We start from the raw sequence: 13,565 nt of genomic DNA on the forward strand, positions 1-13,565 counted from the left end.
TACTGAGGAGGCAATTCTTACTAACATCTCAAGTGAGCTATCTGGGGTGAAAGCCATTCTTTGTAGCTTTTTCTCTCCAGCTTCCCATTGCTTTCGGACCCCACAACCAGTTAGTGTCCTCTCCCAGTAGTATGGTTCTTTATCCAGTTTGCCCCTCTCCTAGGTAGTGGTTAGGGTCAGGGCTCTCAAACTATTTTGCCCAGGTTTCCAGAATCCTTCCTATGTGCATTACTCTCAGGGCATCAGACTTGGTTGTTGTGAAGGGAAATTCAGAAAAAAATTCTTAGGCTATTATTACATGAAAGTTATAAGCTCATTTGCAGACCAGTTGCCATGAGCCCAACCCAACCCAGACTGGACCCCTGATGTTTAGCAACACTCCACAGGGCATGCTGCTGTCACTTGGACTTCTACTCCAGAGTCAGGTCAGGTTACTGGGAGCAGCAGGCCTGACCTATTTTCCATTAGCCCAAGTAGAGACTCACCCACTCACCTGTGATTGCTACGATCTGCTCCTGGGCTTTTAAAACATAATAGGTTATGAAGCCAGGAGTAGTGGCACACATCTGTAATCCTAGCACTTGGGAGGCTGAGGCAGAGGATTGCTGTGAGTTCAAGACCAGTCTGTGCTACATAGTAAATTCAGGACCAGCCTGAACTATATAGTGAGACCCTGTCTCAAAAAACTAAAAAAAAAAAAAAAAAATCATCCAGGAAAGATGTAATGCTACCTTTTATAAAGTCATTGTTAAAACTTTCAATAGGACTGAGGTGTATAGCTCAGTGATAGAGTGTTTGCCCTGCATGTGCAATGCCCTGCCTTCCATCCCCAGCACTAGGAAAAAAAAAGATTGTTAGTTTTTCTCACATACAAGTCTATATGCAGATTTATTACCCAGGTAAGTGTGCTGGCAAATTCTTAAGCACTTTTTTTAATGGCTAATGAAAAACTATAATAAAAACATCATGTCTCCATTTTTGCTTGGTTACCAGAAAAATCGAGTTTTGGGTTCAACTGCAGTGACTAGCCTTAGTTAATGTGATTATCTGTCTTCTATCCTTCAATATATATGTATCTTTTGTTCTTTAATTGTAGTTTTACATGTCATCTCAGGTTTGTTTTTGGAGATAAAGTAGATTATGAGTTAGTGACTGGTATGGCAGTGTTTCATGATAAATACAAAGATCTGCTGCAGGCCACAGTGTCCTAATAATGTTGAGCCTGGGCAGAGATGGAACTTTTGAAACATACAGCATTAGAACTGAGGAGCCAGATGTTAAAATTAAACTACTTCTTTTAAAAAAGAAGTGCAGTTCTGGACCTTCTGTATTTTTTCCTCACTTGCATCATAGGGTTCACATACCCAGTGGCTCCATCCCATGGATGTGGATACTTAGTGTGGTAGGATGAGCATTTCCTGTGCTCACTGAGTCTGTGTGTCCCATGTATGTTTTCCACTAGTGTTCACTGAAACTGTAATCTCTGTCAACTGACAGTTTGCGTATCTTCAGGTCTGAGTATTAGACAGTATTACAAAACTGTGGTAAATTTGTGAAGTGTAATAAAGGTATTGTAGTTAATTAGGAAGATGGCCTTATGCTTTGGAGTTACTACTGAAGTATGGGTATTTGGTGTTGTCTTAGTTGGTAGAACTGCTATAATAAAATACCTTATACTGGGTAATTTATAAACAACAGATTTATTTCTCACAATTCTAAAGGCAGGAGGTTCCAAAGTCAGAACAAGTAGACTCAGTATCTGACGGCCTGTTCTTCATCGGGGATGATCTCCCTTGCTACAGGCATCCACAGATGCAGAGGGAACAGAATAGCTCCTGGAGCCTCTTCTACTAAGGCAGTAATCCTACTTGTAAGGGTTTTTACTTAATCCCTTTCCAAAAGCTTAATACCCAAAGCCCCCGCCCCCCTATTTTTTTAGTCTGGTTCTAGATGGGTCACATTGCCCAAGCTGGGCTCAAACCTGCAATCCCAGAGTGCTGGGATTACATCAGAGGCTGTTAATACTAAAACATTGGGTATTAGTTTCCAACATGTGAATTGAGGGAGAGGGAGTAGATCACAGGCATTTACATCACACAAGTGTGGAGTATCACATGTAATTTACTTTTAGTGGTTTAGCTGTACGTATGTGTATGTATAGTGAATGCACTACCAGAACATTAATATTCATTAAACAGTTGACATTTAGCAGTGTAACTGATAGATATGTTTTCATAATGCTTTGTATTATAAAATACTTCAAACAAACAGAAGAATAAAAAGAATAACATAATTAACACCAAGCTTTTAAACTTAGTGTTTTGTTGTACTGGCTTCAGATAGTTTATTTTTGTGTACCATGCCTCAATTTGATTCACCTCTGTCTAAAGACAACTATCCTGAACTTCTTTGGATTTTTCATTAACACATACTTGTTCATCTAGCTATAATACAGATATAAATTATGCATCACTTCCAGACAGGGATGCTTTCTAAGAAATGAATTTTATTGCTGCATGAACACCTTCATGTTACCCAAACCTGGACAGAATAGGACAGCCTGTACTCCTGGGCTGCAGGCCTGGGCAGCATCCTGAGTGCTATGACCAGTGTAACACAGTGGTGTTGGTGTATCTAAGTATGTCAAATACAGATAGGTAGGAATAAGCTGTGATGGGTAAAGAAAAGCCTGCCTATGTGGGGTTGGACGTGCACAGGACAAGTCTGTGAGTGAGTGGGTGAAAGTGAAGGCCAGTCATTCTGTACACTGCTGTAGACCGCAAACACTGTATACTCAGGCTACATGAGATTTATATATGAGTTTCTTCAGTGATAAATTAACTTAATGTCACTTGTTTTACTTAAAAACTTTAAAATTTTTTGATTATTATCTGATTTTGTAATACAAGCTTAAAACATTTTATTGATGGACAAAAATTTTTTATATATTTATTCTATAAGCATTTTTCTATTAAAAAATTAACTTTTTTGTTAAAAACTGAGATACAAACACACACATTAGCCTAGGTCCACACAAGGTCAGGATCATCAGTATTACTGTATTTTCCTTCACTGTCCTATCTCCTGGAATGTCTGCAAGGGCAGTAACACGCGGGAGCTATCACCTCCTGAGGGGACAGTGCCCTCATCTGGGATCCTCCTGAAAGACCTGCCTGAAGCTGGTTGACAGTTGATTTTTTTAAAAAGCAAAGTACACACTAATGATAAAGTAGAGTAAGTTCATAAACGAGTGAGAAACATAGTCACTTATTGTTATCAACTATTATGCACCAAATGTAATTGTATGGGCAGTACTTTTGAGGGGGTGGTACTGGAAAGTAAACCCAAAGCCTTGGCATACTAGACAAACAGTCTGCCACTGAGCTATATCCTCAGCCCTGTGCTATAGTTTTATAGGACTGGCAGTGCAATAGATGTGTGCACACCAGCATCACCAGCAACCCATGTGTAGTGGGATTTTTCACCACCATTACATGTGCAGTACCTTGTTGACCAGAATGTCACCGTGTAACCGCATGACTGCACCTGTATCCATAAGTACTATACAGTATTCTTGTTCTACATGGTTTTAAATTTTATATAAATCTGTGTATATGCATTTACTTTCTATAACTTTTTCAAACATGCTGATGAAATTTACTTACATTGATAGAGTTCTGACCTATTTAACTGTTATGCAATATCTGTCCTAGGACTATACACAATTATAAATTGATTCTTATGTTGGGGCTGGATCAATTGTTTCCAATGTCTCATTAACACTTCTGTGATGAATACCCTTGAATATGACTTCTTCTGCAAGCACACAAGAGTGTCTCTCGCGTATACACCTAAGAATTGACTTGCTGGATTGTGCTGTATATTCCGCTCGTATTAATCAGATACTGTCAGAATGCTATCCAGGATGACAGTGCCAATTTTAATTCTCATTGCATTCCCTGAAAGTTTCTGTTGTTTACAAACACTTCAGATTTTTTCCCGTCGGTAGGTGTGAATTGGTATCATCCCTGTTAGCTTCTTCACAGAGATTTCAGTATGTTGGACAAAGCTTATGAAAGCCAGTGGTGCTGACTGATATCTCAGATTTTTCCCTGAGGAAAAAAATCACCATTTAATTATGCAGATTGGTAGGCTGTGCTGAATGAAATGCAGCATGCTGGTGAAATACTCTGTTTTCAAGAGCATAATAAACCTTGTAGGAATTCTGTACAAGAATAACTTAGAGGAACATTTTTCTCCATAGGGCATTTTCACTTTCTAAATTTATCCTTGTCCTTCCAGTTGTCTCTCATGATTCTCTTAGCTCTTCTGGCTAGTGATCAGTCAGGACATGGAAGAGTGAGATGTCAGAGCCTTTACTGACAAATCGTAACTGACAGCAGAGAAAAGCCCATATCCACTAAATAAGAGGTTTCCACGGTTTCCATTGCTGTCCTTTGGATTACTCCAGTAATGAAACTGAATCTGTTTCTTAGGAACCAAGGGAAGAAAGAGAATAGCCTACCACTGAAGTGGTAGCAGCTGTCTTATAATTATCTGGTGACTTCGCTAGAGAAAGAGTATAAAAATGTAATATTTTGTGCACGCAGTTCCTGGAGTTAGATTGTATCCCAGATTTCTATTGCCAGCTCCAAACTTAGCAGTGTGCTTCAGATTCCAGTTGTATGGTGGGACAAGCACACCTCACCCTGCCTCTCTTGCTGAGTTCACCTATAAGAGCTGGCCCAGAGCAGCTGTTTGAGAACTCTGAAAGTGCATCATAGAAGGTGGGTTGAGAAAGAGCAGGATTTGAGGTAGTACTGATCTGGAGTTGACTTTGTCATTCTGCCTGGCTCTTGTGTTGCTAGGCCTGAGCTCAACACAGCCTTGAAACACAGAAGTGGGCATGATTGTGGCTAGAGAGCTATAGGAGAAGCTCTCAGTTCTGGCTCAGGAATGTAAAGAGCAGGGGTATTACCAATCTCAGAAACTTCTTGTTTTGGTTTTTCTCCTTCTTTTCTCTGTTCTTTCACACTGAAACTTAAGCAGTCCCATGATACAGCAATAGACTAGAGTCTAGCAGGGAAGAGACCCACTCTCTGTGATCATCAGCTCCTGTCCTCCAGGCACTGGCATGGCAATTGTGTGGTAGAAAGCAGAGTAAAATTCAGGCCCAGCTTTCCAACTGGACCATAGGTGAGAACTACCCCATTGACCGAAAAAGTACAACACGGGGGAAAGTATTTATGGGAGAGCATAGGGACTGATAGTGATAATGAATTTAAAGAAACAGTGCTTGGAAGGTTCCAAAATTTGGCAGAAAATTATAAAAATCTATGAATTCAAACCCCTAAAGAGGATAAAGACAAAAACCCACAACCAGGCATAACATAATTAAAATTATATTAACGTCAGAACTAGAGACAGAGCTGGATGTGATGACACACACCAGTAATCCCAGCTCTCTGGTAGGCTCAGGCAGTAGGATTGCAAGTTCAAGCCCATCCTGGGCAATTCAGCAATTTAGCAGGGCCTTGTCTCAAAATTTTAAAAAAAAAAAATTTTTTTTTTAAAGGCCCTGGTGATACAGCTCAAAGCAAAGGTCTTGGGTTCAATCCCAGTACGAGGAAAAAAACCAAAATTAAAGACAGATGAATTTGAAAAGCAGAGAAAATGTTGCTGTACCCCACTTTCTGTGGAACAACTATTCAAATGGCTACAAATTTCTCATCAGACATAGTGAGACCAGAAGGAAGTGAAATTGCTTTTTTTTTTTTTTCTTTTTTGGTTTTTTTCCGGTACCGGGAACTGAACTCACGACCTTGCACTTGCCAGGCAGGCGCTTTGCCGCTGAGCTAAATCCCCAGCCCCCGAAATTGCATTTTTTATGTGCTGGGGGAAAAGAAACCTCAACTCAGGACTTCAACTCAGGTTGTCAGAATGAATTTAGGGGAAAAAACTTGTTTCTGTTTGTTTAAAAAAAAAACTCACTTCAAATACAGTGATGTAAGTAAATTATAAGGATCAAAGATTATATACCATGAAAACACTAATCAAAAGAAAACAGATGTCTTGTATTCATATCAAAGTAGAGATATAACAGTTCTAAACTGTAGCAGTCCTAAAACTGTATGTATATGCTTGTGTAGCATTGTGTTGTACTAACAGCAGAGCTTTAAAATCCTTGAAAAACTGAGAGAACTGAAAATCTGAATGTGCCATGATAGTTGGTGATGTCAGTATTACTCTGTCAGCAATCAGAGAGCCCAGTACAGAAAAACCTAGCAAAGAGCTACCTTTCAGGAACTAGATTATGGGGCATTTGGAACAAATGCAGGGGTCCTCCTGCCTCTTCCTCCACATAGTTGCTCCCTGACACTGGCAGTTTTCTCTCTCTTACCCTCTGTCTCCACTGACTTCTTAGAGATAAACACATAAACATAACTATGTAGAAGGTAACAGTGCTGATTCAGGGCTCACTTCACTGTGTGGCTGTATTCTAGCCAGGTAACTCTGGACAATTCCTAACCTTTCTGTTACTCTGTGTCTCTGCCTGTAAAATGGCTGTAACGGGCATGGAATGCCTAGAACGGAGTGTAGTACTCATGTAGAAGAGATAAAATGGAGAGAGTAGGCAGACCTGACCTTCAGTGTCTTTGTATGGCATACTTGGGTGTTTAGATTTTCCATATAAGTAACAAGAGACTTCTAAGGATTGCTTTTGTTCTATTCTGTTCTGTTCTGTTTTGTTTCGTTTCATTTTGTTTTGTTTTTTTAATCAACATCCTGACTTAGGGTAGGTCTTTAGTTGATTTAAAATGCTTACTAACAGGGCTGAGAGTACAGCTCAGTGGTAGAGTGCTGGCCTAGCATGTGCCAGGCCCAGGGTTTGATCCCCAGCTCTGGGGAAAAAAAAGAAAAAACCAACCAACAAAAAGTAAAATACTAACTTCAGTCTGTACTAACACTGAACTACTGAACTTCTTAGATTTACCTTCCTGTCATGTTTATCTCTATTATCCTGTATTCACTCCTGCTTTAGCTAAATTTTACTTGTTAAAAAGCTGTCACTTTTAATCTAGAATAGGACTTTTTTCATAGAAAAGAGACCATAAAATATAAAAGAGTATCTGTACTGTCCCATTTTCTCCTAACAGAAATTCTGTGTTCTGGCTCCCTTTCCTGCTGCAGGTCTTTTCTGGTGTTTCTCATTTTGAGGAAGTATTTCTAAGGGCATACTTATGTACATTCTTAGTGAAATAAAAAGAAAAAATGGACATGATGTTTGCATTTTGGGTACATGTGAAAAATGAGGTTGTCTGCCACCTTTTCAGTTCTGGTATCCATCCATTACAAAGTATATTCAGAGTATTCTGCCTGTATCACAGTCACGGAGGAGGCGTGGGGTCCCGCTGCTAGCTCACAGTGTCCCAGAGCAGAGGCTGGCCCCGCCTCCTCTCAGTTCAAATCAGACACAAATCAAGTTAACCAGTGGTTCTATTTCCTGTTCATTTTCTGCAGACACAGAAGAGGCTTAAGGAGAAAGTTCTTTCCTACCTTTTAATATTTTGAGAGCAATGTGTTTGGCACTGAATGTATTTTTGATGCTCGTTGCTTAACTGGGCTGGAGATCATCTCATGTGACTGCATAGATCCCTTGTTTGGAATTGCCATTACTTTCTAGAACAGCATTTTGTATAGCTGCCAGCATGCCCTGGTCCTCTTGCTTCATATTACAGTGAACTGCTTCGTCAGGGCAGAATTCAGCCTCGCAGGGCTGGATCCCGTCTCTGCTGACCTCATGCCACAGTACAGCATGTTCAAATCTGGGCGAAACCCAAGGGTTCTCCGGCATATTCCTTCTCCTCCTCCTGCTCCTCCCTCGCAAGCATGGAGCCCTCACTCTCCTCGGAAACCGTATGTTGTATATGTGTGTGTATCTGTCCTTTTTTTCTAAACCTCTTTCTTATTCCTATAGTTTGGCAGCTTTAAGTGGGGCTGGTGGAATAAACAGACACAGAAAATGGCCTGGGCTGCTGAAACTTTGCATTTTTCAGCAGTAGATCTTAGACAAGGGCATGTGCTATTTTAAGACTGAGGTTGGAATAGTAGAAATTCATACTGTTTCCTGGTGGTTCATTCTCCTTGTAGCTGTTCGGGGAGAAGGTGGTCAGACACCCTGGGGTGTTCAGACTCCATGCGGCTGCTCTAAGGCAGAAGGGATGCCATCTTCGCTTTCTTGGTGAAGCTCCAGAAGTACAGGATTCATTCCGTGGACAGGAGAGTTCTGTCTGCTTTTGACAGTTTGGGGAAAAGCTTGGGTTAAGTTTGAAGATGCCAGGCATGCACACCAAACAGAAATTTGAGTTAAAGCCAATGGGAAATGTGTCTGACATTTAAAACAGAAAGGTTCAGCTACTTGTTTTCAAAGTATTTTTCCCAAGACTCTGCCGATTTTGTGATTTATAAAGCAGTGTTCACTATACCAGTGCTGAATTTGTGTCTTCAGATCAGCAGAGCAGTCCCTGAGATTCAGCGGGGCCGTAAGATGATCCTGCTTTCTGCAGCACAGCCAGCATTCTCACATTTCATCCAGACTTGGCTGGTTGCTGGGTTTTCACCATGAATTTTTAGTTGTTTTGTAAGTGAAACACAGATATTTTCTAAGAGATAAATACTAAAGCAAAGCAGATTCTTTATAAAGTTTTCCCAATTCTGAGTTTAATATACATTGTTTGCTGTTGAACAGTTGGATTTAAGCTCTGAATGTATTTTTCACTCTGAAGTTTGATATTGAATCATGCCTCTGGTGATAATTTAAATGCCAGCTTTGTTAACAGATTCATGTCTCTGGTCTGTACCCTCTTGTTCTGTTTGTTCTGAATGTTGGAATCAAAACCCCTGCACTATCTCTTGTTTGTTCTGAGGTTATAAGAGGTCAGTTTACTTACCTACGTTTCATTAAGTGTGCAAGCTAGAGTGAATCGGGTTGTCGGAACAAAAGAATTCATAGGAGAGCTCTAAAATAGTTGGGGTAGAGATTAACAGAAAGAAGTTAACTTTTTTTTCCGTCCATTAATATAGTCACGGGAAAGGTGAATATACACATCTGTAGTTGATTTTATTTTCTCCAGTGATTGTATTAACTGATAATAGTAGAGTGTTTCTAAAGCACAAAGTACCTGAGTGAATAGTCTAGGAGACAAACGGTCTCTTTGATCCCTACCTGTGTTTCTTACCTGCACTCACAATTGACTCTTGTAAACTAAACTATTCCCATCAAAGCGGCAAGCAGAATTTTCAGAAATGAGGTACTTGCCACCAGCATCAGACATTCCTATATGATTATCTAGCTATATCATAGCGAGGTATAGATTGGGATTATGTATATGACCTGGGTGGTTTTGTTGGGTTGGTTGGTTTGGTGTTGGGGAGGGTAGGATTTGTTTTTATTTTTGTTTTCCCAATACTGAGAGCTGATCCTAGGCTCTCATGCATGCTAGGAAAGTGCTTTAGCACTGCACTACTTCTCTATCCCTTCTCAATTTTAATTTTAGACAGACTCTCACTAAGCTTCCTAGGCTGTCCTGGAATTTGGGTTCCTCTTTGTTCAGCCTCCCTAATAGCTGAGGTTGCAGGCATGTACCCCTATGCCCAGTATGTATCTGACCTTGCGTGAGATTGCAACATGCTTTGTGAAGCATTCTTTCTGAACTCTGGAATGAGGACTGGGATGTAGCTCTGTAGTTGAGTGCTTGCCTAGTATGTACAAGGTCCTGGGTTTGATCCCCACCACACAAGTGCGTATACTCGCACACATGCTCATACACGCACACTGAATATTTTGAAGGAATACTTGAGAAGGGAAATTGTAGATGACTTTAGGAAAGAATTGTTGAGCTCATCTACATTTCAATATATAAGACATAATATTTCCAGATGCTGGTTAGTTCTAAGGGTGACCGATTCTCCTTTCCCTTACTTGGCACCCTTGGAATACCAGCATCTGCGTGCTGATGTTGAAGCTGTGTACTAGTATGGATAGCCTAGACAAGTCCTCATGGTGCCACTTGAGTTTTCTGCGCACATGCCAGTAGCCAGCCTAGGGTTGCACACCTGCTACCCCAGCTACTGGGGAGGCTGAGGGAAGAGGAGTGCAAGTCTGTACCCTGCTGGGCAATTTATTTGGCAAGATCTCGTCTCAAAATTTCAAAGGAACTAGGGGTGTAGCTTAGTGGGAGGGTGCTTGCCTAGCATGTACAAGGGCCTAGGTTCAGTCTTTAGTACCCAAGGAGGGGAGTGCTCAGAATTTGTACTGGCCATTTAGAATATATATACATAATCACTTAGTCTCATGGATACTGTAATTTACTTTTAAATAATTTTTATGTACATTTGCTCTCACTGTATTAAAATGTAAATTCTTGAAAGATATAGTAAAACTCCCCTTACATCTGAACCTTCCAAATGCAACTTGACCTGTCTCATCATTCATAGGTCTCTTGCTTTCAGATAGAGGCCAGATCCCATAAGAACAATTCAAAGGGCTGCCCATGTAATTTTGTAATTGTAGAATTTCTTTTTAATTGTATATGGTTCAAAAATACCTTGGTAGTCAGGTGGTGACTGGTGGGTGAGAGGTTTCCAGCACTAGGAGAGGGAGGGGAGTCCAGGTTACAGCAGCTGCTCTTGTGCGCAAGGTGCCTTCTGTCTCTCAAAAGCTAGTGAGCTAATATGATGTAGTGCATCCCTTAAGACTGTCAGAGAGAAAGATACAGTTGAGAACTGTGATTGAACACTTGAAAATATTTGTCACCAGTGATAGTTTATAGTGGAAGTTAACAATTGTGAGCTCTAGTATACTCTGTATAAAGCAGCCTGGTTGTTTCTAAAGTAAGTGTTGAGAGTCCACTATGTACTAGGCCAATGGTGGAGACCTGTGGCACACATGCTGTAATGGATTGTTTATCATTGAAAGCTCTGAGAGGTTCACTGGTCTAGGCTTTAGGGTTGAGATGAATGTGGGGTATATCAGCGAGCAAAACAAGCAAATCTTCAGCCTTGTGTGGCTTGTGTGGGGCTGATGGTAGCTCCATGGTAAAAAAGAAAAAAAAAAATCAGTCATATTCAATTTGGAAAAGAAGGCAACAAATACCTAACAAGTGAATAAAGGAATCTGTACAGGGGTGGGCTATAACATCAGTGAAGCAGGCCAAGGGAGATTGGAAGTGCTGCGGGCTGAGGGGGACCACCATCTTCAACAGGGTAGGACTTGCAAGCCTCATTGAAAAGACATCCGAGGGAGTCTGGAAAGAGGTAAGCAGGTCAGCCACCCTGCTAAGGTAGGGGCGTTCCAGGCAGGAGGTCAGCAGAGCACAGACAGCAGTGTCTCTGATGTGTACAAGGAGAAGGTGAGAGGTCACATGGACTAGGAACAAGAGTGAGGGAAGGAGCAGCTGGTGCAGCATGGCTGTAACAGAATGTCTAATGAACTATTGCTGTGTAACAGACCCCCCTGAAACTTAGTCACTGAAAAGAACTGTTCTGTTTGATCTGAACTCTGAGTACACATGTGGGCTGAGCTCAGTGGCTTGTTCCTGTGTTCACTGTGCCCCAGGTCACTGGATGTTGGGGGCTCAGGTGGACTGGGTAGTCTGATGTGGCCTGCCCTGCTCATGTTGGGCAGGTGGCACTGGCTATGGGCTGGGCTTGTCCCTCCAGGTGCTGCAAGATGTCAGCCTGAGTGGCAGGAAGGATGGAGGTGTCATTAGCTGACAGGGAGCAGGTGCTAGCAGTCAGCACAGGAGAGCATGCATTCTCCACTGCTCACCCTTTAGCTGGCCAAAGCTAGTGTCGCCTCTTGGTGGAAAGGCCAAACAAATCAGGTTAGAAAGGGAAGCACATACTAGATTAAATGTGGCTCTTAATCTACTGCACTGAGGGCCAGATTAAGCATGTCCTTAAAAGCCATCTTGATATACTGGCTTCCTCTTTAAATATAAAGGAAATACAGTGAAAAATGTAAAGCAGGAGACTGGCATGACTTGATTTAGGTTTATTTATTTATTTATGTTTTTAAAATTTATTTTTACAGAATTGGATTTTTTTTTAAAAGCTACAATAAGTAAACTGTGATATAATGAGGGATGACTATACACTCATGTTTCCCAGATTTAGGGTTTCTGCTTTAGCAAATATTTGCAATTCTCTCTTATGCAAGGTTTCTCTTCTGTAAATTATCCTTCTTCACCCCATGAATCTTGAGGCTGGATTCTATATGATGAGCAGAACACCAAAAAAATTAGGCATTCAGAAATTATTAGCTTCTTCTCCTTCAAGGAACAGTTTCTTTCAATAAGAACTAGGACTCCCTTCTCAGGTAAACAGCACAAAATGGAAGGTGCTTCAGAAATTTTTGCAGTGTTTAATATTTGTATCCTTCCCAGGTAGCCCTAATCTAACTGCCGCAGCCCTACTCTTTCCAGATTAATGGTCATTCATTTAAACAATTTTGTGAACAGTGTGAAGAAAAATGACTTTTGGTAAGCAACCAGCTTTATGATTTTCTACCCAGACTATAGCTACACATAAATATTTCAGGAGTATTATCTTAAGTCTATTGGTTTGATGTGGCATCTTGAATGGAGGGTTTTTTTGTGGGTACTGGGAATTGAACTCAGGACCTTGTGCTTCTGAAGACCACTACACTGCTAAGCTATAACTCTGGCCCCTTGAATGGGAGTTTTAAACAAGTTATTCTCCATGATCCCCATGGCCATCAGAGGCAGTCACCACCTGACCACAGTCTAGAATTTTTACCGTATTTGGAATTTTTCAGCAGCAACTACTTCATTTCTCCAGAGCCTGGGTATGTATATGATTCTAGTTACTATTTTCACCCCATTGTACCGAGGCCAAGTTCCTGCCATGGGATATGAATAGAGAATTGAAAGCTTTTCTCCTGTATCAGGAAACAACCATTTCCTAATATCCACAAAGCCTTTCAAGCTTTTGCCTATGCAACTCACTCTAGTGCTTACTCCTGAAGTAAGAAGCTACTGAGCTGTAAGCAATACACAAAACAGCTAACATACTCAGACAAAGAACAAGGTAAAAGGAGGTCATATAACTCATATTAAAAGAAATAAAATTAATTATATTAAGAAAATAATAACTAAAGCTTTTGTAGGAAATCTATACAGAATTACCACATCAAGATGCTATGGTAGGGGCTGGGGATTTAGCTCAGCGGCAAAGCGCCTACCAGGCAAGCACAAGGTCGTGAGTTCGATTCCTGGTACTGGAAGAAAAACAAACAAACAAACAAACAAAAAAGATGCTATGGTAGGATAAAAGCCCCCAGACTGTTTTATTCATAAAAAGTCCATTCAAAATTCAGAGTAGTTCAGCTGTCCTTAGTAATCATGCCTCATCTTTAGAAGGGTACCCTGAGTGATGGTTTCATCATGAATGTATACATTGTGAGGGTTACTTCTCTTAAAATAATCAGTATATTCTAGCCAGTGAAGGTAGAATAGATTCCAGTGTATACCAACCCATGAAAT

The 13,565-nt window shown here is 40.7% G+C and overlaps 1 protein-coding gene across 4 annotated transcripts in view; it reads left to right on the top strand.

Annotated features, from left to right (window-relative positions):
- Positions 1–13,565, top strand: part of Tmcc1 (transmembrane and coiled-coil domain family 1) — a 137,419-nt gene that overhangs the window by 62,182 nt on the left and 61,672 nt on the right. The window contains exon 1 of one of the 4 annotated variants that reach the window (XM_005387083.2): positions 7,679–7,917. The exons of the other annotated variants lie outside the window; for them this stretch is intronic. Coding sequence (XP_005387140.1) covers positions 7,891–7,917 — 27 coding nt within the window. The 5' untranslated portion in view covers positions 7,679–7,890. Of the gene's footprint in view, positions 1–7,678; positions 7,918–13,565 lie in introns of those variants that run through there. 4 annotated transcript variants of the gene reach the window in all.

The sequence above is a fragment of the Chinchilla lanigera genome, unplaced genomic scaffold, assembly GCF_000276665.1.
Source record: "Chinchilla lanigera isolate Chin_1 unplaced genomic scaffold, ChiLan1.0 scaffold00028, whole genome shotgun sequence".
Taxonomy (NCBI): Eukaryota; Metazoa; Chordata; class Mammalia; order Rodentia; family Chinchillidae; genus Chinchilla; species Chinchilla lanigera.